Here is a 27,426-nt window from a genome sequence, read left to right on the forward strand (position 1 = left end):
TGCTTGCTCACAGACGGTGGAGGAGAGAACTAAGCAAAGGTTGGGCTGGTCAAGCGCTCTTTCGAGAGTGATCCCACGCTCACCAGTCAGACGAAAGGAAGAGAGGCCGCAAGTCAGAACTGTTCACGTACACCAGCTGTCTGTCCGATCGGGTCTGGTACCAGCTGCTTGTCACGGTCGTATGTTTTTGCTATATTACTAGAGTGTTAAAGTCTATCCTAAACTCCGATTAAACACAATTGGTTTGCACTCGATCCTGTTTACCAGAGATACGCGAATCTCTACACAGTACCCATTTTTCTAGAGTAGTACAGTATTCTGTAAGTGCTCCCTGTATTGGTTTCTAAAGTTTTAACCAGTAAAAAGGAAGAAAATGTAGATATTCAAATTGCCCAATGTTCATGAGAAATACTATAATCATGGACTCAAGTTATACTCCCATCTGTTGCCAAGCCTAAGCAGTGTGAGATGACCTCCTGCAGTAGATCTAACAAAGTGCTTTCTCGAGTCACATGACCTGATTCCAAAGTTATACTGACACTTTTGTGTCGGTGTACATTTGAAACCGCTTTGCATTGGTGCAAAAGTAGCAGTATCAGTGCAGCCTTGTATTTGTATTATTACTCGTGTGGCGGAACCACCAGAGGATTATGGAGAATTGTATATCATTCCTTTTACAGCAATGCAGTACAGCTGGGGGCTGCACCTTTAATGTATCTGTTAACTGTACTGGGGCTTCTTTCCTGTACTCTGCGTGATGACGTCATGCCGTCCGTCACGTGATCTCTCAACGGCGGGAAGAACGTGATGCCGTCATGACGTCGGAGCTCGGAACCTGCTGGCAGTTGAGCTTGGAACCTTCTAGCAGTTTCCAGAGAGGCTTTCAAGCAGACCAGACCTATTTGCATTGTATCCTACAGTTTCCTGTACAGCTTCGTTTGTTCATTAAATTTTATTGTTTTTGATTTTCTGAGCCGATCTCAATTCTTCGGCTAGGAACCCCAGTTCCTACATTGGTGACCCCGATTTCTTCGAACAGTTTTCGTTGAAGTTACATCATGGACACGAACGCCGTCACCCTCAAACTGCCGCAATTTTGGGAGCAACAACCGGCCGTGTGGTTTTTCCAGGCGGAAGCCCAATTTGCAATCTGGGGAGTAGCAGCGGATTCGACCCGTTATTATTACGTGGTCTCCGCCCTCGACAGTGCCACGGCCTCGGGGGTCGTCTGCCTCCTCGAGAGTCCACCGAACGATGGCAAGTACGAAGCTTTAAAAGCACGTTTACTGCAGATTTTCGGTCTGTCCAAGTTGGAGCGCGCTCGCAGACTTATCTCCATGCCCGGCCTCGGGGACTCAAAACCCTCAGGGCTCATGAGCCAAATGCTCACGCTTTTGGGCTCGGAATCGCAATGTTTTCTGTTCCGCGAGCTGTTTCTCTGTCAACTACCAGAGCCAGTACAGACGGCCTTGGCCAATTCCGCAATCACGGATTGTGCTGAGCTCACCGCGGAAGCGGATAAAATATTCACCGTCTCAACAATCTTGTGCAGCCACGAGGCGCCCACCCCCCACAAGAGCGAATCCCACGACGACTCCTGCAGGCTGGTGTGCATACCACGCTCGTTTTGGCGCAAAGGCCAGAAATTGCCGTCTGCCCTGCAGTTTATCACCAAAAAAAAACCTACCTCAAACCAGTGGTTTCTGAGATCATCAATAAGGCCTAAGGGACGCGCCGGAGTTGCGACGGCCGTCTGGTCCGCAGGGAAACTCCTATATATTACAGACTCCCTGTCAGGGCGACGTTTTCTCTGATACTGGCTCCCAGTGCAGTATCCTACCGGCGTCGAAGCTAGATCTTCAATCCGGCGGTCAAGGTTCCCCCCCCCCCCCCCGAGGCAGCCAATGTTCGGAAAGCATAGGGTCCAGTTGAGTTTTGGCAGCCAACGTTTTGTTTGGGAGTTCATCACAGCGAAAGTCTCACAGGCCATCCTGGGGGCAGATTTCTTCTGCGCAAATGGGTTTCTCGTCGACGTCCGACACTGCCGGCTAATCAGTGCCTCCACTTTTCACTCGGTCCCCTGCCACCGAAGCACCGCGATGTCTTGGGCAGTTGCCTGTGCAGTCCCATCTCCAAATGAGTTCTCTCGTCTTCTCAGTGAGTTCCTTGAGCTCACCAGGCCCACATTTTCTTCTTCAGTCGCGAGGCACGGTGTGGCGCAGTACATTACCACGACAAGATCCCCCGTTTATGCGAGAGCTCGAAGGCTGGAACCTGGTAAACTCGTGGCCGCCAAGGCGGAGTTCCATACAATGAAATGCCTGGATATTATTCGACGTTCGAATAGTCCTTGGTCCTCGCCATTACACATTGTTCCTAAGCCGGGCGGCGGATGGCGACCATGCGCGACTACAGACGCCTGAATGAGGCTACCACACCGGATCGGTACCCAATTCCTCACATTCAGGATTTTTCGGCCCATCTGGCAGGGAATTCCATCTTAGCCTCGGACGAGGTCTACTTTGGAAATCATCAAGTGCCCGTGCATCCTCGGGACGTCCCCAAAACTGCCGTCATCACACTTTTCGGGCTCTTTGAGTTCCTTCGTATGCCGTTTGGGCTGAAGAATGCAGCACAAGCCTTCCACCGTCTCATGGATTCCGTGTTGCGCGATCTGCTGTTCATCTTCGTCTACCTAGACGACATCCTTATTGCCAGTAACAGCACGAAAGAATACATTACGCACTTGCGTACCCTTTTTTCTCGTCTCAGCCAACATGGCCTTAATATCAACCTGGCCAAGTGCCAGTTTGGGTTCCACAGCATTGATTTCCTGGGACACAGAATCACCTCAGAAGGCACCGTCCCGCTGGCCACGAAGGTGGAAGCAGTCACCTCGTTCCCTCTTCCTCAGGCCGTCGGGGTCCTCCAGGAATTTCTGGGAATGGTCAGTTTTTATCATCGGTTTGTCCCCAAGGCGGCATTGTTGATGCAACCTTTGTACGAGGCTCTCGGAGGTAAATCGGGCAAAGACCTGATCGATTGGACACCCCAGATGGACCAGGCTTTCCTCGACACTAAGAACGCTTTGGCTGCTGCGACCATGTTGGCACATCCCCTTCCGGGCGCAACCATTGCCCTTGCCACCGACGCATCTGATTATGCCATCGGGGCAGTGTGGTAAACCACTGTTATTGTATCCTACTGTTATCGTTATTGCATATTGTTACCTCTGGTTGGCGCTGTGTACCAATGCATGCCTCAGCTGGCTCCGCCCACATGACCAGGTATAAAGGTGGGTGTTTCGGCAACCCACTTCCTTCTTGGAACCAGTTGGCCACGAGAGGCATGCTCTGTTCTTTAGTTAATAAAAACCTCTTCATTACTTTCCTAATTCATCGCCTTTTATGGAGTAATTGATAAGCGTATCAGGCAGTACAGGAGCAGTGGGTCGACGGCACATGGCAACCACTGGCTTTCTTCAGCCGCTAATTGCGGAAGAACGAACGCAAGTATAGTACTTTTGATAGGGAGTTGTTTGCATTGTTTCTGGCCATCCGCCATTTTCGCTTCCTACTGGAAGGACGCCCATTCACTGCTTTTGTAGACCACAAGCCACTTACTTTTGCGATGGCCAAGACAGCGGAACCATGGTCGGCACGGCAACAACGTCATCTTACGTACGTATCTGAATTTACAACCGACATACAACATGTCTCGGGCAAAGACAACCTGGTGGCGGGTTGTCTCTCCCGCGCCCAGCTCCACGCAATACACCTGGGAGTCGACTATATTGGTTTGGCAAAAGAACAGGAGGCAGACCCTGAAGTGCAGGCATACCGGACCGCACCTTCCAGCTTACAAGTGGCTGATGTCAGTTTCCAGGCCGCAGGGACCACACTCCTGTGTGACATCTCGATGGGCGTCCCACGTCCAATCGTTCCAGTCGAATGGCGCAGGAGAATTTTCGACACTATCCATGGGTTGTCACACCCTGGCATGAGATCGTCACAGCGACTCGTGGCAAAGAAATTCGTCTGGAAGGGCATGCATCTCGACGTCCGTGACTGGACCAATACCTGCGTGAGTTGCCAGAAGTCCAAGATACAACGCCATGTTAAGGCCCCAGTCGCCACTTTTCTGGTTCCGGAGCATCGATTCGACCATGTGCACGTGGACCTGGTTGGTCCTCTCGCGGGTACACTTACCTCCTCACCGTGGTAAACCGCTCCACCAGGTGGCCAGAGGCAATTCCTTTGGTTGCCACCACAGCGGCAGACGTCTCCAGAGCCTTCATCTCGTCGTGGGTAGCTCGGTTCGGGGTACCGGCTGACATCTCTGACCGGGGGCCTCAATTTACCTCTGAGCTTTGGAAAGCCGTAGCTCAAGGTTTGGGCACCAAGCTTCATCGCACCACCGCCTACCATCCACAGGCGAACGGTCTGTGTGAAAGATTCCACAGGTCCCTTAAAGCCGCACTGCGTGCTAGTCTCTGTGGGCCTAGTTGGGTGGACAGGCTCCCTTGGGTGCTGCTAGGTCTTCGCACGGCGCCTAAGGACGACCTGCATTCTTCTGCAGAGCTGGTTTACGGCCAACCACTGGGTGCCTGGCGATTTTCTTCCTCCGCACACGGAACCCTGGTCCCCAGCTCAGCAGCTCGTCAGCCACCAGGAAGCGGCTAGGAATTTCATCCCAGTGCCTACGTCGCATCGTGACCTGCAGCGCTCCCATGTCCCGGTGGATCTTAAGAGCGCAGAATACGCGTTCATTCGGCAGGATGCTCGCAAAAACCCACTCAAACCGCCTTACACCGGTCCGTTCCGCGTCATCTCGTCCGGTGACAAGTCCTTCGCAGTCGACGTCGGCGGTAAGCCTGACCACATCTCCATCGATCGGTTGAAACCGGCGCATCTGGATCTGAGCGAACCAGTCGTCACCGCTCAGCCGCCTCGTCATGGTCGTCCACCGCTGGTCCAGTACAGCCACAGTCATCCGCTGTGTCGCCAGTGCCCGCCTCACTGGGTCGACCACAGCCAGCCTCTTCTCCGCCTGCGGCGTCATCCCAACCACAGCCAACGGCCAGTTCGTCTTCTAGTGCTCCGTTCCAGCTGCCGGGGTATCGCAGTCGGTCGGACAGAATCGTCAGACCCCCTTCTTGCCTTACCTTCTCTGTTAAAAGCAATTGTGGTGGGGGGGGGGGGGGGGGGGTGCGCGCATGTGGCGGAACCACCAGAGGATTACAGACAATTGTATATAATTCCTTCTACAGCAATGTAATACAGCTGGGGGCTGCACCTTTTAATGTATCTGTTAACTGTACTAGGGCTTCTTTCCTGTACGCCACGTGATGATGTCATGCCGTCCGTCACGTGATCTCTCAACGGCAGGAAGAACGTGATGATGTCATGACGTCAGAGCTTGGAACCTTCTAGCAGTTTCCAGAGAGGCTTTCAAGCAGACCAGACCTATTTGCATTGTATCCTACAGTTTCCTGTACAGCTTCGTTTGTTCACTAAATGTTATTGTTTTTGATTTTCTGAGTCAATCTCAATTCTTCGGCTAGGAACCCCAGTTCCTACACTCGTTTATTACTTGCTATTCTTGCTGCTTAATGCTTTTGCTTTTGTTTTTCTTCCTACCCCCATGCAGAGTTTTCTCTATTCTCAGCAATGTATTTCTTTTTCCTACCATTGTGTTTTTTTTTCTTAAATATTTGACTTCTCCGAATTCTGTTTTTCCTCACTATCTACGATTTCTTCCTCTATCTTTTTGTTCTTTCTCTTTTCTGCACTGTCGTATTTTATTTTTGCTCTGTGACTTGACTTGTCATCTTCTACACTTTCAAGCAGACCGCCAAAAATGCTGATCTCGTCACTGAGCAGCAAAAATCAACAGTGAAGGCTGCAGAGTAGTTATGACCTGGGGAAATCACACATGCACAGTAGCTCCAAAGATGAGGAAAATGGAAATTGTATCAAGTCATCTTCCAATTTATTTTGTGAATGGGAATTTGAGCTAGTGAACTGCACTGTTTTTTGGCTCAACTTTCATACTCACTAAAACCTATCAGCACAGACACAGGAAAAAGTTTACACTTCCTACAGACATGATGGAGATACAACTTTTAAATCTACTCTATTGGGTCTCTCTCACTCTCTGGTTTCCCTCTCCTTCAGGCTGGCTTTGTGGCTCATACAGCAATAGTAGAAAGCAACATCCATGGAGGGACACTCCACTGCATTTTCCCTTCCTGTGACCCCCTCAATTCCATCACTCAGTGCCCTCCCCTCTGTCTTTCTCATGCTGCTTCCTACCCCTTCACTCCATATATCCTATTTCTTCCCCCCCCCCCCCCCCCAACAAGCTGGATCCCAGTACTAAAGAAAGAACAAATTTGCAGAACTAATTCTGCCCTCTTGAGTATCCCTGATTATAATCGCTCAACCAGCGGTGGCCATGCCTTCTGTTGCCTAGGCCCTAAGCTCTGGAATTCCCTGCCTAAACCTCTCCGTCTCTCTATCCCCCTCTCCTCCATTAAGATGCTCCTTAAAACCTACTTCTTTGACCAAGCTTTTGGTTATCTGCCCTAATTTCTCCTTGTGTGGCTCGGTGTCACATTTTTTTGTCTTAAAATACTCCCGTTCAGCGCCTTGGGACGTGTTACTTCGTTAAAGGCGCTATATAAATACGTTGTTGTATAATGCCTGATACTAATCTGGGAAAATGGCTTACTGTGCTATAAATAGACTGTAATGTAATAAGTGCTGTTAAAAACAAAAGAGGAACTAATTGACAATAGGGATGGGGGTGGGAGCAGGACATGACACAGGCTAGGCAGTGCTTCGACTGAGGCCCAGCCAAAGTAATAGGAAGCAGCGACGTGGCTGAAAGAGGGGCAGGTATGGCAGCTCAACATTTCTGGTTACAGGATTTTCAGATGGGATAGAGAGGGAGGTAAAAATGGAGGGGGTGGGGGGGTCGTCGTGGCATTGATTAAAGAAACTATTACAGCTGTGAGGAGGGATGATATGTTGGAGGGATCATCAAATGAGGCCATATGGGTCGAATTGAAAAACAAAAAAGGGGCGATCACACTGCTGGGAGTGTACTACAGACCCCCCAAACAGTGAGAGGGAGATAGCAGAGCAAATATGTAGACAAATTTCCGAGAAGAGCAAAAACTATAGGGCAGTAACGGGATTTCAACTACCCCAATATTAACTGGGATAAAATTAGTGTGAAGGGTATAGAGCGTGCGGAATTCCTAAATTGCATCCAGGAGAACTTTTTTAGCCAGTATGTAGCAAGCCCAACAAGGGAGGGGGTGGTTCTGGACTTAGTTTTATGGAATGAAGCTGGGCAGGTAGAAGGCGTATCAGTGGGGGAGCATTTTGGTGCTAGTGACCATAATTCAGTTAGATTTAAGGTAGTTATGGAAAAGGACAAGGATAGACCAGGAATAAAAATTCTAAATTGGGGGAAAAGCAAATTTTGCTAAGCTCAGAGAGCATTTAACCACAGTGGACTGGAAACAGCTACTTGAAGGTAAATCAGTGTCAGAGCAGTGGGAGGCATTCAAGGAGGAGATCCTGAAGGCTTTGTGTCTTAATGCGAGGAGCTTTCGTAATAAGGTGGATGAATTAGCTGCACTTACATCTATGATATAATTGGGATCACGGAGACATGGCTCCAGGGTGACCAAGGCTGGGAATTCAACATCCAGGGGTATTCAATATTCAGGAAGGACAGGCAAAAAGGAAAAGGAGGTGGGGTGGCATTGCTGGTTAAATAGGAGATTAACACAATAGTAAGGAAGGATATTCGCTCTGATGATGTGGAATCTGTATGGGTAGAGCTGAGAAATACCAAGAGCCAGAAAACATTAGTGGGAGTTGTATACAGACCCCCAAACAGTAATGCTGAGGTTGGGGATGGCATTAAACGGTAAATTTGAGACGTGTGCAATAAGGGCACAGCAGGTATCATGGGTGACTTTAATCTACATATAGATTGGGCTAACCAAATAAGTAACAATACTGTGGAGGAGGAATTACTAGTATGTATACGGGATGGTTTCCTGGACCAATATGTCGAGGAACCAACTAGAGATCAGGCCATCTTAGACTGGGTATTATGTAATGAGAGAGAATTAATTAGCAATGTTGTTGTGCGAGGCCCCTTGAGGAGCGATCATAATATGATTGAATTCTTCATTAAGATGGAGTGTGAAGTAGTTGACTCAGAGACTAGGGTCCTGAATTTAAATAAAGGAAACTACGATGGTATGAGGCACGAGTTGGCTAGGAAGGCTTGGGGAATGTTACTTAAAGGGTTGACTGTGGATAGGCAATGGCAAACATTTAAAGATCACATGGATGAACTACAGAATTTGTTTATCCCTGTTTGGCATAAATATAAAACAAACAAGGTGGCTCAACTGTGGCTAACAAGGGAAATTAGGGATAGCATAAGATCCAAGGAGAGGACATATAAATTGGCCAGAAAAAGCGGCAAACCTGAGGATTGGGATTCAGCAAAGGAGGACGAAGGGAATAATTAAGAGGGGGAAATAGAGTATGAGCATAAGCTTTCAGGGAACATAAAAACTGACTAAAAGCTTCTATAGATATGTGAAGAGAAAAAGATTGGTGAAGTCAAGCGTAGGCCCCTTGCAGTCAGAATCGGGGGAATTTATAATGGGGAACAAAGAAATGGCAGATCAATTAAATACATACTTTGGTTCTGTCTTCACAAAGGAGGACACAGATAACCTCCCAAAGATGTCAGAGAACATAGGGTCTAATGAGAGGGAGGAACTGAATGAAATCAGTATTTGTAGGGAAATGGTGTTGGGGAAATTGAAGGCTGATAAATCCCCAGGGCCTGATAATCTACATCCTAGGGTACTTAAGGAAGTGGCCCTAGAAATAGTAGATTCATTGCTGGTCATCTTCCAAAATTCTACAGACTCAAACAGTTCCCATGGATTGGAGGGTAGCTAATGTAACCCCACTATTTAAAAAAGGTGGTAGAGAGAAAACGGGGAATTATAGACCGGTAAGCCTGACATCGGTAGTGGGGAAAATGCTAGAGTCCATTATAAAAGATGTAATAGCAGAGCACTTGGAAAACAGTGACAGGATCGGACAAAGTCAACATGGATTTACAAAAGGTAAATCATGCTTGACTAATCTACTGGAAGTTTTTGAGAATGTGATTGGTAGAATAGATAAGGGAGAACCAGTGGATGTGGTGCATTTGGAATTTCAGAAGGCTTTCGATAAGGTCCCGCATAAGAGATTGGCGTGTGAAGTTAAAGCACATGGGATTGGGGGTAAGGTACTGACTTGAATAGAGAACTGGTTGGCAGACAGGAAGCAAAGAGTTGGAATAAACGGGTCTTTTTCCGAGTGGCAGGCAGTGACTAGTGGGGTACCGCAGGGATCGGTGCTAGCACCCCAGCTATTCACAATACAGGAAACTCTTTGGTATACGGGACCGGCGTGTTGCCGGTTGATCAAAAATTCCAGATGACGGAGAGGGTTATCTACCGAGGCTTTTTTTAACAAAGAAAAATTTAAAAAATCAAGAAATGTGCAGTATACAGTAATTGGGTACTCGCCTACAGAATGTTGTTAAATGGATGGTGGAAGATGCTTGATTAAGTACAGTACTGCCAGTTGAGGGTAATCCGTAACTCTTTAATTACTTAACAGTAACTTCTAAACTACAGTACAGTATACAGTACTGTCGTTGACTACACTTATTCCAAGTCAGCTGGTTCATCAGGAATACCCGTGCCAGCTGGGTCATCAGGATCATGCACTTTAACAGATTCTTCAGGCACTTCCACTGCTTCAACTCTTTTGGAAGCTTTCCTAAACATGTCCTGGATGTCTGCTTGCTTAGTGGACTCTTGCCTTTTCTGTAGAAAGGAGGAATGCAGAATATGGAGGTGCATAACTTCTTGGGCAGAGTAGCAAGGATGCCTTTCAGCAAATTTGAGGAATAAAGCAAATCCTTCTGCAGCTTTAGCCCAAGAAATCATCTTCTCTTCAGAAATCTCATCCTCTTCACTTTCCATCTCACTTTCCTTTTCTTTCTTTGGATTCAAAACATTCTCAATTATTTCATCATCACTTAGCATATGCACAACAGCAACTTCTCTATCTGCATCAACCCACTGCTCAATATCACTTTCACTGAGGTGACGTAGAGGGTTTGCTGGGCCTACATTTTTCACCATGCCAGCCATTTCCATTATTGTACTCTTGGGACGAACATTGAACCCATGAAATTCCTCCTCTGAAGAACCTTCAGCAAACACTACAGAAGGCCACAATTTGCGCCAGGCTTGTCTCGAAGTGTGACCTTTCACCAAGTTTCAGGAACATGCAGCATTAAAGATGGCATCTTTAAGATTGTATTCCTTCTGAAATGCGTGAATATTGTCATCTTGGCTTATCAGTTTACGTAGGAAGTCTTTCTTGCAATGACATTTCAGATTTTGGATAACGCCCTGATCCATGGGTTGTATGAGAGAAGTTACATTTGGTGGCAAATAAATGGTGAAAATATTTCCCGAAACCAACTTGGATTCATGCGGATGAGCTCTACAATTATCAAGCAATAAAATGCATTTGCTATCTTCAGGTTTCCCTATTCTACGGAAATGTTCCCTCACAGACTGAACCAAAATATGATGGAACCAATTTGAAAAGATTTCCTTATCCATCCAAACATTTCTTTGAGCTTTGTACTCAACAGGTAAGTGCCTCACATTTTTAAATGCGCGGGGATTTTTATACTTCCCAATGACGAGAAGTTTAACCCGGTGTGATCCAGCGTTAGCACGGTTACGCGATCTTTATTTTTCTTGTAACCTGAAGCATTAGCCTCACTAGCCCCAGCAAGCGTTGTTTCTGGCAAAAACCTCCAAAATAAGCCAGTTTCATCGGCATTTGTATATCTGCTGGCGACAAATCATGTTGCTGCACAATCCGATTGAAATAATCGCAGTATTCTTCTGCGGTGTCGTGATCAGCTGATTTCTTCTCCCCGGAAACAGAGTCGGCGTATCCCGTGCCATAACTTGAAGCATGTTAGCCATCCCTCAGAGAAAGCACACATGTCAGTGAGCTCCATCTTTACGTAGAAATCCTTCGCTTTCTCGATTAGCATGGGTCCGGAAAGTGGAACACCCTCTGAACGCTTAAGAGGAAACCACTCAGCACGGCATCCAGCTCTTCAAGCTTAGGCTTACGAAGCGTATGCCGTTTCTCTACGCTCTTGGATGTCTCCGAGCTTGAATAAAACTTGAGCAGCTTATCCTTCTGCGATTTGATGTCGTAGATTGTTGACGAACCGATTTTGAATTCATTCGTAATGTTGATACGCTTCTCTCCCCTTTTCTAGTCGTTGGCATATGTCGATTTTCTGTTTTAAAGTTAACACTACTCTTTTCCTTTTTGTTTGGACCAACTTTTGGGATTTCCATAATGCAATGCAATGACTACCAGCAGTGTGGGAGATGCACAGTACCCGTGTAAAATGGCGGATCAGAAGAGACTACCGGCAGCGCGGGAGAATCCGACTCCTGTTACAGGGGTTTTGAGGTGTTCCGACTTCCGACCGCGCCAAGAAGCCGAGTAGTGGCAGTTTGGAGAACTACCCCCACTGACTGACTAACTCGGCCACCGCGGGAGACTGACTCGGCAACATTGCTGGGTATTGAGGTGGTGTTTTCGGAGCGAGAATTTTGCCGGTTAAGAGAGAATTCCGGATATTTAGGTGCTGTTTAAACGAGAGTTTCCTGTATAAATGATCTAGACGAGGGAACTAGATGTAATATCTCCCAAGTTTGCAGATGACACAAAGCTGGGTGGGCGTGTGTGCTGTGAGGAGGCTGCAGAGAAACTCAGTATGATTTGGACAGGTTGGGTGATTGGGCAGATGCAGTATAATGTGGATAAATGTGAGGTTATCCACTTCGGTGGCAAAAACAGGAAGGCAGATTATTATCAACGGCAATCAATTGGGAAAAGGGGAAGTGCAACGAGACCTGGGTGTCCTTGTGCACCAGTCGTTGAAGGTAAGCATGCAGGTGCAGCAGGCGGTTAAGAACGCAAATGGTATGTTGGCCTTCGTAGCGAGAGGATTTGAGTACAGGAGCAAGGATGTCTTGCTGCAGTTGTACAGGGCCTTGGTGAGACCACACCTTGAGTATTGTGTGCAGTTTTGGTTGCCTTATCTGAGGAAGGATGTTCTTGCCATGGAGGGAGTGCAGCGAAGATTCACCAGACTGATACCTGGGATGGCAGGAATGATGTATGAGGAGAGATTGGGTCAATTAGGCTTATATTCGCTAGAGTTTAGAAGACTGAGCGGGGATCTCATTGAAACATATAAAATTCTAATGGGACTAGACAGACTGGATGCAAGAAGGATGGTCCCGATAGCGGGGGAGTCCAGAACCAGGGGTCACAGTCTAAGGATAAGGGGTAAGCCATTTAGGACTGATGAGGAATTTCTTTACCCAGAGAGTGGTGAACCTGTGGAATTCTCTACCACAGAAGGCAGTTGAGGCCAATTCATTAAATATATTCAAGGAGGAGTTGGATATATTTCTTAAGGCTAAAGGGATCAAGGGATATCGGGAGAAAGCAGGGACAGGGTACTGAATTTGGATGATCAGCCATGATCTCATTAAATGGCGGAGCAGGCTCGAGGGGCTGAATGATCTACTCCTGTTCCTATCTTCTAAGTTTCTATGAAATTCAGGTGTAGATCACATTTGGCCAGTTTAGTCTCAAATTGGATAATGAAGGAACTTTATTTCATATTTGGCATTCTTGTGTTTTAAATTTGAGTAAAACATTTTGAGCAACTAGTTTTAGAGTATTTCTTCCTGCTTGGGCTGCTTTATGTTACTAGCTATATGCCAACAAAGATGGCATAAACTACTAATGCATAAGATTTTAATACAATATTTGTACCAGGATATTTTTGTTCCTTACCAGATCAATGTCCTTCAATCGAAGAGAAGATCTGAGATTTTAAAATCGGTAAGCTTTTTTCCTCTTAAATGTGGTTTGATTGGTGATTAAATTTTTAATATTTTTAAACCTATTTAGATAGCCTCAGTTTTCACTTTCAAGTCCTGATTATTTAATATGCATGTTTTTGTAGCCATGATAAATTTATGTTCAGAACAATTTGTTTGATTTGTTTTGTACTTTAAAAAGAATTAAAATATAAGAATTTTTTTAAACTTGCAGGCTGACCTGTTAAAGGAGCCATGTTCAAAATTTATGGATTGTAGGTAATAGTTCTTGCATAATAATGAGACTAATGTCTGCAGTGGAATTTTAATCATTATCTCAGAGCTGATTTGTAAAATAACAATGTTCTTACATTTTTTGTAAACTAATTGTTTAAGTATACTTTCAATATAGTATAGAAGTTGTATTACGAAAACTGCAATTGCATTAAAAAAAAAAAAAAGTTTTCTGAAGACTTGCATTCCCCTAAACTCTTTGATTCACAGAAACCCCACAGTGCAGATAGAGGCCAATTCGGCCCATCGAGCCTGCACCGACACACATCCCACCCGATCCCCGTAACCCCTACACCAACACATACCCCACCCTATCCCCGTAACCCGCAAACACGGGGAGAATGTGCAAACTCCACACAGTCACCCGAGGCCGGATTCGAACCCGGGTCCCTGGCGCTGTGAGGCAACAGTGCTAACCACTATGCCACCGTGCTGTGGAATGGTCTGACTTCTCTGTGTAACATGGTATTACAGTCTGTTCTAAGATGTTACGGCCAGATAAATTTAAATCTGCCCCCACTGCTCTATTTACTCTTGTCGCAAGGGCATTAATGCTGTTCTGGTTCAGGTGAAGGCCATTGTTTCAATATAGCCTTCCCATCCTCAACAAGTCACGCTAATAATATGAACCCTTAACTCCTGCACCAGCCCTGCAGTCATTTGTTGATCTTCCTGATCTCCTTCCCCCTCACCACACACCCCTTGGACTCTTGACAGTGGATCAACAATCTCCATCACTCTCCGCATTTTCCTCCAGACTATCCGCTCACTTGCAAACAAAGCCCTTGCCATCCATGACCTTATTGTGGATAATTGCATTGATGACATAGCCTTGATTGGAAACTTTGCTTCCTGAGTGACAACACCTTGCCCTTTATTGGAGCCTCACTGATCGCTTATACTTTCCACCGACTGCCTCTACTTTCCACCCCTGCCCCACCCAAACTGCTGTGGTGTGGCCTTTATCACCAAATCTCACCTTGGTCTGTCCCCTACTCCTCTGGCACCTTCTCCTCCTTTGAGCACCACACCTTGGTCCACTCCTCTTGCCTTTCCATGTTCTCTACTGGCCAACCAAGACCCACCCTGAGTTTCTCACCTGAGAGAACCTCGCTGCTTTCTTCTTCCAGTGACTCCTCATCCTCTGATTTCAATCTCCATCTCAACTCACTTTGCCTTCTCTCCTTTGAGTCACTGTCCTCCCTTAACCTTTTTCTTGATATGAACTTCCTTGTATACTTCACCACTCGCCTCTTCTTTCTCCATTTTAACCTCCGTTCCTTCTGCGTCTGTCCTGGGGGAAAAAATCTGTTTCCCAAGTCACTTACAACTGCACTTTCAAACTCTCGCCTATCTTGATTTTGGGCCTCCGTTTTCCACAATACTTCTGCACCTCTGGATCTGCTCAATTAATCCCTCACCTCTGCCGTTGATGCCTTTGTCCCCAGTAAATCCCTTACGCTCTCCCATCCTGTTTGTACAGCCCCCGTCTTTGCTTCTTCAAGACCAAGGGTGCAGACTCGAACGTATCTGTTGCATAACTGGTTTAGCTATTCATTGCCATGTCTGGCTGGACCACATGACACACTGTCGGGCCTTGCTGTCCTTTAAGTCTTCTCACTACTCCAGGATTATCCTGTATTGCAAAGATAACCCCCGGCTTCTTTTCTCCACTACCAACCGTCTCCTTAAATAAGTGCAAGGTTCCTTAACCTGTCTAAGGCATGGACTTTATTACTAAGATTGAGACCATCCGTTCAACTGCTTCTGCTGCATCCTACCAAGTAAGGTCCCCTCACCCTAGCTTTGAACCCACATCTTTCTCTAGTTTCTCTTCTATCTCCCCTCATGCCTACTCCGGGTTTATCTTGTGCATGAGCCCTACCTTCTGCTCTCCTGAACCATTCCCAACTTCCCTTCTTAGCCCCGTGTTAACTGGCATTATTCTCTCTCCTGAGGTACTGTCCCGCTCCTTTTCTACCGTCATCACCCTTTTTAAAAAAACAAAAAAAAAAACACCCTTGACCCCTCTGTCCTTGCAGTCTACTGCCCCATCTACAAATTCCCTTTCTTTTCCAAAGTCCTTGAACATGTTGTCGCCTCCCAGATCTGTGCCCATCTTTTCTGTGACTCCATATCTGAATATCTGCAATAATGTTTCTGCCCCTGCCAAAGCACTGAAATGATCCTAATCAAAGTCGCAAATTTCTGTGAATGAGACCATGGCGCACTAATACTATCTCCTTCTTCTCGACCTCTATGCAGCCTTTGACATGGTCAACCACCTGATCCTCCAGCACCTCTTCTCCATTGTCCAACAGAGTGGGACTGCTTTTGTACCTATTCAGTTGTAGCCAGAAATTCTTCTGAAATGGCGCTTCCTCCTGCCCCAGCACCGTTGCCTCTGGCGTCCCCCAAGGAACGATCCTCTGCCACCCTCCTATTTTTCTACATACTTCCCCTCGGCGACATCATCCGCAAATATGTCGTCAGGTTCCACATGTACTCTGACAACACCCAGCTCTAACTCTCCACCACCTCTCTCGACTCCTCCACTGCCTCTGCATTGTCAGCCTGTATGTCCGACATATAGCCCTGACTGAGCCATTATCTCCTCCAGTTGAACAGTGGAAAGACTGAAGCCATTCTCTTCGGTCTCCCTCGCCCCACAAACCCCATTCCATCTCCACCAATTCCATATCCCTCCTTGTCCACCGTCTTAGGCTGAATAAGACTTTTTGCAACCTCGGCGTCCTATTTGCCGCTGAGCTGAGCTTCTGCCCTCCATATCATCAGCATCACAAAGAGCACCTCTAACATCGCCCATCTCTGGCCCTGCCTCAACCCATCAGGGCTGGTGAACCCCTCATTCATACTTTTGCTATCTCCAGGCTTGACTATTCCAGTGTTCTGAAGCTGGCCTCTCATCCTCCCACCCATGAACCTGAGCTCATCCAAAACTCATGCTACCCTTATTCCAACCCACCCCAAGAATCGCTCACCCATCATCAGCCCTGTCCTTGCTGACTTATATTGGCTCTTGGTCTCCGAACACCTCCAATTTAAAATTCTCTCTTTTTTTCTACATTAAAGGCACTATATAAATGAAAATTATTGATTTTATTTGCCTTAACCCGTCCAAGGCGTGGCACACAAGTGATTACCACCATTGAGATTTTTTTTACATCTAGTGCCTCACTCTTTAAACTCCCTCTGCAAGATTTCCGATGTACTTCTATGGTTCCAACATGAACCATGCTGCTCTCCTTCCCTTCCTATAAATGTGCGAGTCCCAGTCACAAAATGCAAAACAAGCTGTTCGCCTGACTATAGAATCTCCCACGACCACTTTTCTTGTAGTCTACCACCTTCTCACCCTGTAAAAAGCAGCCTTATTAAATGACTGCCACTGCACTGGATATCCCTGCCCCTGAATGTACAAGCTTCCTGTAACTGGCAAATTGCATGTCACAAATTCTGAATAATTAATTAGGTCTCGAACCTGGGTGAAGTCAGAATTGGAATGCACAAAGTTCCAGAACCATCTGCAACCATTGTGGCAAAATCTATTTAGTTAACTCTGAATGATTAAAATAAGCATTTAAAACCAAATATTACCTTGGATGAAAAAAATGTAAGTGTACACTTTTGCAGGAAAATACTCTGTTGGAGTGGAAATTATGGCTTGGTAAAGAATGTTAAAAATGCTGTCTATCGTAAGTTTTTAAAGATGTATTTTGTTTTTGTATTTTATTTTCATATGCCTACTGGTAATATTGTAACAGTTCTTTCTGGAATGTGAAAGATCAGTTAATTAGAATCACTCCAGACATGACTCAGTTGTGAAGATCTTGCACACAATTAAAACTCTTACTTGCCGAGGCTTCCAGCCATGCCCTGTCAGATGTAGGATTGACGGGGCGTAAAATACGTTCTGCTGCGACCCTGTCTCTCCTCAAATCAAATCAAAGAGTAATGAGGGAAACACAGCCACTGCTCTTCCTGTCATTTACGCTGTTCTACACTGGATGCTGGGTCTGCCCACCTCCCTTCCGATGGCATAGCGGCTGAGCAGAAAGCCCCGATCTCTGAGTGGTGTTCTTTGTGTGGGAACACTTCTTTAAATTGATGCTGCAATGACATGTGCGGCTGACATTTGTAGGGTGAAATATCAGTGTATTTTTCTTAGTAACTGTCAAAATATCAGTTTGTGGTCTTGTAATTATCAGTCATTCACTTTTTGAATAAAGATATCTAAAACTAAAAAGATCTGAGTGGCCATTTGTCCTACATTATATTCCATGGGGGGAAAAATTCAGTTGGTTAGCCCCTCCAGGGGAGCTAGGTACTTAGCACCCGAGCGCGGCGATTTTAGCGCCGCTCACGAAATTGACCAGTCGTTTTGCGGCGGCGCTAACCGCTGCCGCCACGATCTCCTGCGCCTGCAGATCATGACGTCAGTCAAGTGTGCAGTGCCCCGGACCGGATATTGAGTTGCGCCCCCTGCCTTCGTGCCTGCCGCTAGGAACAACAGGTAATGGGAAACGTTTTCAAGTCAGGAAGGGGCTGGGGGAGTGCTATTTAAAGGCGGGCACTTCCTGCCTTTTCTTGTCAGCAAAATGTTTGGTTTTAATGCTGTCCTAAGGAGTTGTGGCCTTCAGCACCACTTTTGTGGTTCCTAAGCACCAAGCTCTTTCCCTGGGCCTATCCATTAGTGCTTCCAACACAATTGCTTTCGAGGTCTCTCCAGGCCGAGATTCAAGGTTGCAATGAGCAGGGTGTGGCTGGTCAGCAAGATGGCCCCTCTTTTTAAGAACTGGACGGCACCAGTCTGGCTTCTGTGGTAATTGGCATCGCATGAGCTTCGGTAGCGTTCTGAGGTAGCGCCTCGCTCCCTAACGTTTGTGCCTTGAGAGGTGTGTAGCGCCTGATTTGGCGCTCAAATCACCTCCAGGGGCGATAGAGGCGAATTTTGCAGTCGGAGGCGATAATTAGCGCCAGGCACTAAACTTTGCGCCCAGCCGATATTAGCGCCCCAAAATGGGCGATACCAAATTTTTCTCCCTATAGATTGTACAATTTCTTCCCAAATTGTTGTAATTGTTTTGTCAGATGAAGTAAAAATGTGTTGACAATTAAGTTTTTTTTTTTGTCTCTTCACTTTCAGATGTTGTCCTTTATGTATGCCCATCTTACATTCTTTCATCAAGGATATGACCTCTTTATGGAACTGGAGCCTTATATGAAGGAGTTAGGAGCACAGGTGAGACTTCAAGACCAGTGCAATAAATTTAGGCATTCTTAGAAAGGTTGGGATTTTGAAAGAAAAATTCACAGTTAAGATATAAATTCTTCAGAGGGTGGCAATCGTGTACAATAGACTACCCAGGAGGCAGTGGAAACAGAATTTTATTAGAGGGTGATGACATTTTTGGCAGTAGGGTATTGGAAGCCAAGGGGGATAAGAAGTTTGATTTTTAGGACTGATGCAATGGATGGATGTGGTAATTTTCAGTTCTTTATAGTACTATAATCCTCAGGAAGGGTTTTCTGATTTAATATGTATTTAAAAAAACCTAAGTCAAGTCTGTCACAGTTGCTGAAAGATTAGGACCCAGTTTGCTGCAAGTCAAATTTGTAGTACATTTGGATTTTGAAATGAAATCATTGAACTTTGAAAATGCTTGTCTTTTCATTTAGAGATCCAGTTTAAGGTGAGGAACAGCAGTCCTGTGTTTCCATGCTTTTCGTTTGTGCTAAATTACCTGGATATTTTTCGGTATTTTATTTGAACTTTGGTTGATGCTACTTTCTTATCAGAGATACTGTCTAATATGTTTACTGTTTTTGAATAATAATTAAGATACTGCAATATTGAATCAAGCTTGCTTTTATATAGTGTCTTTAATGTAAATAATGTCACGAGGTGCTTCACAAGTAATGTAAGGAAAGCGTGTGCCAAGTGGTTGGGGGGGTGGGGGGGGGGGGCAGCGGAAAGAGATCGAAGACTTCAGAGATTAGTTTTGAGGAGGAGGATCAGGAGGTAAAGAGATTGTCTCTAAAACTAGGTGATGTGAACAATTAATGCCAGCAATCTACCCTATCTACCTAACAGCGCAGCAGTGAATGACCGACCGCAACTTCAGGATTTTTGCATTAGGCTGCGCATGCGCTAAATCCCGAAGTAGCAGTTCAAAGATGGAATGACAGTGAACGCTGCCAGTTTGCTGTCATCCGAACCGCAAATTCCAGGCCAACATAGAGCCCACTTCAAAGCTCAACACACTCTTTTTGAGAAAAAGATAACTTCAGTAACATATTAAAACCATCTTTGATACCTATTTTAAAATTGCTTGAAGTGCCTTCCTGTTTCAGTGCTCGTTATGCAAATGTTAACACACCAGAACAGTGTGTTTTCAACCTGTCTAGCCTTCATTGAATACATATTAACCCTCAGGTTTCCATGATTGTTCAATTGTTCAGCCTCAACTGGATGTAGGTAGATCATTAGAATAGTGAAGTACATTATTTGTTGATGTTCTAGCCTTATATAGCTTTATAAATGACGCACACTATGTATACAGAAGTAAATAGCTAAGATACCCACTTTTATGCAGTTTTCTCAAGTTATGATGGCATTATAGTCAGTTATTACAAATAATGGTAGAATCATGTAAAAACTACAATTAGTTTCCTTTTTTCTGTAGGTATTTTTGAAATTTGAGAATGTTGATAGTTTCTGAAACTATTGAGCTGTTGACTTGAGGAAAGATTACTCTTTAGCAATAAAAATTAAAATGTCAGTTGTTTGCATTTCCAGTATCCAATCATTCTAATTGATTTTTACTGAGTTTTTTTTTCAATGAGTATTGTAATTCCCATGTGGTACTGAGCAAAAGAGAAGTTAATCTGGTTTGCATTGACTGGTATCAGGTGTTTCATTCAGTAGTGATGTCACTGCTTGTAAGTGAAGTTGACAAAAAAATCCTACTGCAGTCCAGTATTTAAAGAGGTGATTATGCATTTTATAATGTGACTCAAAATGCTCTTGCTGCATGTCAGACTGGGACTAAAAAGTTGAAGAGCAAGTATGTTCTATAATCTGTGAATGAATAGCATTATTTTGAAGCTAGCTGTAAATGATCAGTTCTACTGTAAAGACCATTTAGTCCCTTATGTTAGGGTTGTACAAATGGTGGATTGGGTCCAAATCCTGACTTCCCGGTGTGCAAAATAAATTTGAAGGTTTCTATTTCCTTTCACACATACAAACTTTTCACATTGTATTTCGTTGCTTACTTGTACGTTTGCACTTTACAACTGCTGGGAAGCTGTTGGACTTGGTATTGTGCTTTGTTTCAGGATGAATCCATGATATAATATGCAATAACTGTTGACTGTTTTAGCCTAGTGTGTCCTAGTTAAACAGTTAAACAATCTGACTTGGGGCAGAGTGTTGAACATTTTGACTTGAGATTGTCAGTGAAGTTTTTGTGGTTTGTAATGATCTCCAATTTAGTTTCAGATTTGACGTGCCAGGCACTGAATTCCGAATGCTTATCCCTAATCACTGTTACAGGCCATGATCAGTGTACGTTATAGAAATGTAGAACTTGCATTTATGTAGTGTCTTTCATGTGCTCAGGACAGCCGAAAGGACATCATCGCCAATAAATTAATTTTTGAATGGTAATCACTTTTCCCATGTAAATAAACACGACTGCCAATTTGTCCATAACGAGGCCCCGCAAACTGCTATCAAGTAAATGCCCAGCTAATCTGTTTTGATGGTATTGAAGGGTTAAGTATTGGCCAGGACACTGCGGGAATGCTCATACTCTTAGAATAGTGTTTCTGGAATTATCTACTTCTGAAAAATGATAGTAACTTACAGTGTAGTATTTCTCATTAAAATAGTTTATTTCTGTTATGTGATGTTGCAATCTTTTTCTTTTGCATGTTCATGCAATATTCAAACTAAACTGCAAATGAGATTTGCAACACATTGAAGAAACAGCCAAATGACTCAAGTACCATTAAAATTGGATTGCAAATAATACAATATTTATTGGATTGGATTGTGTTATCTGACATGCCACTTTTCCCCAGCTTAATCTATATGTTGTAATTATTTAGTCTCTGCATAATAATTTTGGCAACAAAAAATTCTCCCTTCCCATTTTTTGCTTTCTCCTATGCCCTTGTAAGATGCACTTCTAATTTCCTCAATGACAGGGTAAACAGAAGACTAACTCACAGGTTTCTACTAGTGCTGCTCTGTTAACTACTGCAGGTGTATTGGATTTTCTTGGGTTAATATTTTATCTCCTGCATTCCGTATGATCTCAGATGGCTACGTTGAGATCAGAGCAAAGTGAGGACTTAGGAATTGCAGGAGAAAACTGTGATTTTATTTAATTTTTCTTGCTGGACAAATATAATTATAGTTGTCCAAAAATTTGGAGTAATATTTTAAGTTGAAAAGCTATATTTATATCTTTGTAGATTGCATTCTACATATAAAATTGATATACTTTTTCTGATTGTTTATTAGTTGAAGAATAATCTATGTACAAAATGTTAGACTGACCAGCAAAACCTTTTTCTTTGTTACTGCCTTTAGACCAGATATATGGTTGAAAAATCTTCTATTTGAACACTTGCTTCCACTGCTTCTGCCTAATTGATGCAGTACCACTAGGCATCAGTATCTCTGCCACTGGTTTACCCTGTCAGGCATTCATAGCTGCTAACGCAGGCAGCAATGATTGAGCATTGCAACCTTCGCCAGTGTGTAGATTATATGTACAATGATTCCTACTGGTCTGATGCCACAGTCAGATATTTATTTAAAACTATATAACCATTCTGAATTTAAGATACTATATGGAGCAGTGCCAGGTGTCTGTTCTCGTAATTACCAACTGGACCTCGGCACAAGCTATCAGAATGAATCGCTGAAAATTTCCAGCATAGGTGTGATGCTCCCTTAACATTACAGAGGACAAATTGTAAAATAGGGGTATTTAATTCCATTTATGATTGGATGATAAATTTATTTTCAATGTATAAATAGAACTGAACATATTGAATTGCTGGGATCTTGTCAATTTCATCAATTGTAAAAATAGTCTGAGACATCATAACCTAGTCTGTTAGAATGAACTTATTTTATATTTCTCCAAATCTGTCATTTATTATGTATGACTTCATTATTGTGAATTTCTAAAATGAATAGGAATATTTATAGTTGTCAAATTAAGAATCTTAATTTAGAAATTTAAGTTGGCAAAATATTTGATTTACTGTTCTGTTTCAACAGCTGGATCAATTAGTTGTGGATGCAGCTAAAGAGAAGAGAGATATGGAACAAAAGCACTCCACTATTCAACAGAAGGTACGTGGACAGATGTGATATCTTGCATAGTACAAACATCCCACGACATCTGGAAATTTTATATATAGTTCAAATGTTTTGCATTGTTCAGATGCTTACTTTCATTTATGGTTGTTAACTTTGCCCATAGATACTAATCTTCAATATTTTATAATATGTGCAGCCTATTGCATGGAAATTACAGTGATCACTCCACAGTTATCTATCCATGTGGGCACTAACTATAATGGCAGCTCCTGGCCCAAAAAGAGACCTTAAACAAAATAAACCATTAGCACGTGAGAATTACTGGATTTTTTTCTACTCCTCTGACACTTGTGAATTTAACCCTTTGGAATGGACAGTATCACTAAAAAATAGATTACAGTTTACATAATTGAAGGGTTTTTTCATTTAAAAAGAACATTTTTGGTTAGATGCATATCTCTCACTTTCTGAAAACAACTGTAGAGAAGTACAGAATTTTACAATATTCAAAATGTATTTTGGAAAGCTGATACTAAACTTAAATTCTAACATTTGGTCCATTTATTAAAACTAAAATGGCCAAGATATAAAATACTTACTACAAATCTTGAATATTGCCCTATTTATTTAGTATGAATAGAATATTTTTACCAGTATCAGGGGTTAAGTCTCTCACCATCATGACATTGCAAGGGCTGAAAATTCCACTAAGTTGGTTTGAAACCAGAAAGTTCTATAGCCCTGACATGATGGCCACCTTTATTTTGCTGCTGCATCATGTTTCTTCCCACTGTGTGGTGCTGTAATCCACTTTTATGTATTGAAATCAATTCCTTCTGCAGCCCTTGAATTTTGCATTTGCAGTATCATTTATCCAACCAGGCAGACCCTGAAGTCAGTTTTGAAAGATTTAATACCCTCTTGTGTGGGACTCTAGGATGTTCAGACTTAAGTTGTAAGGGAATATTACTTCGGCAGGTAGGTATTTACAATAGATGTGTACAAGCAGGTTGTTTTTCTACAAAGAAAGTGGATTTCAGCCACGCCAAGTCCCTGGAGTGTAACTTCCTTGACATTGGCATCTGTGTATTTCATCTGAAAATAGATCAATTGCAAACCAACTTTTTCTTCTCAAACTCCATTTCTGCTGAACTGGCTTGACCTCAGTCAGGATACAGACATTGTGCTAATGTTAGAGATGAAGCTGTGTGATGTAAACCGAGAACACTGCTGTCCACTTTCCTATTCACGCACCACATGAGTATGTACAGGACTTTATGTAAGAGTGCTTCAGAGTGTGATTTTTAAATAACCGTTTGCTAGAAAAGTGATTATGTGGGACATAATTATCTCCTGGTCTCCTCTTTCCCATCAGTAATGACCTTCTTTGAGTTCACCAGTTGAAGGGCGACATGGTGTAGCAGATATCACATTATTTGTTTATCTTGAGGATTTAGGTTCAAATCTAGCCCAGATTGATGAATGCTTCCTTTCCTTGTAAGATGCTACCTGAAAAGAGTTTGGGAATTTCACCAAGTTTCCAGTGGGTATGTGTCCATGGTGCACAATTTCCCTTAATTTGGCACAGTGGTACTAAATTAGCAGTCTCATTGGGAGAGGTTACGAAGATGGTTCTTGTGGGAAATGGAAGCACTTAATATTGGTGTAGTAGGTAGTGCTCTTGAGGCTAAAGCACATTGTTGGGCCGAGTAAAGGGAGCTGGCTGTGTTGTACTTAACATAGGAATGCTAGTTGCTGACATTGGGTGCCTTTGGAGGAACCGTTTTCCATCCCAGCACTGAAGTCCCTCATCGTGATGTGCATGAAATTTATTGAACTTCAGCTGAAAGGTACCAATTTTATCTTCCTCTTCTGTAGATAGAGAATGCATTTAGGCTTATTTTCCAACCATTACATTTAGGATGTTGGTGAAGAATGTTCTGTGTTGGTGTTTGGGGCTCAGTAATGCAGGGGTTTAGTGAGCTAGTGAGCTTGTCATCTTGTTCAAGAAGGTTGTGAAAGCTCTCAATGTACGTTGTGTTTGCATCGTCTGAGTTTTAAAAGAAACACAGCCAAGTCATCAAAAGCAGAACTAAATCCTACCATGAGGTTTCACTCATGATGGAGCAAACGCAGTGTGACTTGTGGCAGAACAAAAAATAGATTTTAAGGTCAGCATCCTTAATACAAGTAGGAAGAGGAAGATGGTCTAGTTTCACACGGAGGACACATAAAGGGGCAGTAGGCGGTGTTCTTTTTGTTTCTACCTCTCTTTCCTCCCCACCTCCTGGCAGCTGGGGAATTTAAATTCAGTTAATTAAATAAACCTGGAATAAAAAAGCTAGTATCAGTAACAGTGACCATGTAACTGCTGGATTGGCATAAAAACCCATCTGGTTCACTAATGTCCTTTTAAGGAAGGAAATCTGCCGTCTTTACCCGATCTGGCCTATGTGTGACTCCAGACCCGTGGTTGATTCTTAACTGCCCTCTGAAATGGTTTAAATCAAACATGGCCACAGTAAATAATAATTCTAATAGGTCTAAGAGCGTTATAAAAACAAGCCTGAAGGCTTTGTGTCTTAATGCGAGGAGCATTCGTAATAAGGTGGATGAACTAGCTGCGCAAATAGAGGTAAAGGAATATGATTTGATTGGGATTACGGCAACATGGCTCCAGGGTGGCCAAGGCTGGCAACTCAACATCCAGGGGTATTCAATATTCAGGAAAGATAGGCAAAAAGGAAAGGGAGGTGGGGTAGCATTACTGGTTAAAGAAGGGATTAACACAATTGTAAGGAAGGATATTAGCTCTGATGATGTGGAATCTGTATGGGTAGAACTGAGAAATACCAAGGGGCAGAAAACGTTAGTGGGAGTGGTATATAGACCTCCAAACAGTAATGCGGAGGTTGGGGTTGGCATTAAAAGGGAAATTAGAGAAGCGTGCAAAAAGGGCACAGCAGTCATCATGGGTAACTTTAATCTACATATAGATTGGGCTAACCAAATTAGTAACAAACTGTGGAGGAGGAATTCCTGGAGTGTTTACGGGATGGTTTCCTGGACCAATATGTCGAGGAACCAACCAGAGATCAGGCCATCTTAGACTGGGTATTATGTAACGAGAAAGGATTAATTAGCAATCTTGTTGTACGAGGCCCCTTGGGTCGGAGCGATCATAATATGATCGAATTCGTCATTTAAGATGAAGAATGAAGTAGTTGACTCAGAGACTAGGGTCCTGAATTTAAATAAAGGAAACTACGATGGTCTGAGGCGCGAATTGGGTAGGATTGATTGGGGAATGTCACTCAAAGGGTTAACGGTGGATAGGCAATGGCAAACATTCAAAGACTGCATGGATGAACTACAGAATTTGTTCATCCCAGTTTGGCATAAAAATAAAACAAAAAAGGTGACTCAACCGTGGCTAACGAGGGAAATTAGGGATAGCATAAGATCCAAGGAGAGGACATATAAATTGGCCAGAAAAAGCAGTAATCCAGAGGATTGGGAGCAGTTTAGGATTCAACAAAGGAGGACAAAGGGATTAATTAAGAAAGGGAAAATAGAATATGAGTAAGCTTGCAGGGAACATAAAAACTGTCTGTAAAAGCTTTTATGGATATGTGAAGGGAAAAAGATTGGTGAAGTCAAGTGTAGGTCCCTTGCAGTCAGAATCAGGGGAATTTATAATGGGGAACAAAGAAATGGCAGACCAATTAAATACATATTTTGGTTCTGTCTTCACAAAGGAGGACACAAATAACCTCCCAGAAATGTCAGGGAACATGGGGTCTGATGAAAGGGAGGAACTGAAAGAAATCAGTATTGTTAGGGAAATTGATGGGATTGAAGGCCGATAAATCCCCAGGGCCTGATAATCTACATCCTAGAGTACTTAAGGAAGTGGCCCTAGTGATGGAAGATGATCAGCAATGCATCTACTAACATTCGATGGAATCTGGAACAGTACCCATGGATTGGAGGGTAGCTAATGTTACCCTACTATTCAAAAAAGGTGGTAGAGAGAAAACGGGGAATTAGAGACCTGACATCGGTAGTAGGGAAAATGCTCGAGTCCATTATAAAAGATGTAATAGCAGAGCACTTGGAAAACAGTGACGGGATCGGACAAAGTCAACATAGATTTACAAAAGGTAAATCGTGCTTGACTAATATACTGGAATTTTTTGAGGATGTAACTAGTATAAAATAGATAAGGGAGAACCAGTGGATGTGGTGTATTTGGACTTTCAGAAGGCTTTCGATAAGGTCCCGCATAAGAGATTAGCGTGTAAAGTTAAGGCACATGGGATTGGTGGCAAGGTATTGACTTGGATAGAGAACTGGTTGACAGAAAGCAAAGAGTTGGAATAAACTGGTCTTTTTCCGAGTGGCAGGCAGTGACTAGTGGGGTACCGCAGGGATTGGTCCTTGGACCCCAGCTATTCACTATATATATTAATGATCTAGACAAGGGAACTAGATGTAATATCTCCAAATTTGCAGACGACACAAAGCTGGGTGGGCGTGTGCGCTGTGAGGAGCATGCCGAGAAACTACAGGATGATTTGTACAGGTTGGGTGATTGGGCAGAAGCATGGCAGATGCAATATAACGTGGATAAATGTGAGGTTATCCACTTTGGTGTCAAAAACAGGAAGGCAGATTATTATCTGAATGGCAATAGATTGGGAGAAGGGGAAGTGCAAGGAGACCT

At 43.7% G+C, this 27,426-nt stretch overlaps 1 protein-coding gene across 5 annotated transcripts in view; it reads left to right on the plus strand.

Annotated features, from left to right (window-relative positions):
- The window catches only part of LOC147115720 (arf-GAP with coiled-coil, ANK repeat and PH domain-containing protein 2-like), a 146,158-nt gene that overhangs the window by 72,880 nt on the left and 45,852 nt on the right, over positions 1 to 27,426 (plus strand). For all 5 annotated transcript variants that reach the window (XM_085990211.1, XM_085990214.1, XM_085990213.1 and 2 more), the window contains exons 7-9: positions 13,020 to 13,064; positions 18,504 to 18,599; positions 22,659 to 22,733. In XM_085990211.1, coding sequence (XP_085846337.1) covers positions 13,020 to 13,064; positions 18,504 to 18,599; positions 22,659 to 22,733 — 216 coding nt within the window. The remainder of the gene's footprint in view (positions 1 to 13,019; positions 13,065 to 18,503; positions 18,600 to 22,658; positions 22,734 to 27,426) is intronic.

This window comes from Somniosus microcephalus, chromosome 6 (genome assembly GCF_052327205.1).
Source record: "Somniosus microcephalus isolate GS21.2 chromosome 6, FLI_Smic_1.0, whole genome shotgun sequence".
NCBI classification, from domain to species: Eukaryota; Metazoa; Chordata; class Chondrichthyes; order Squaliformes; family Somniosidae; genus Somniosus; species Somniosus microcephalus.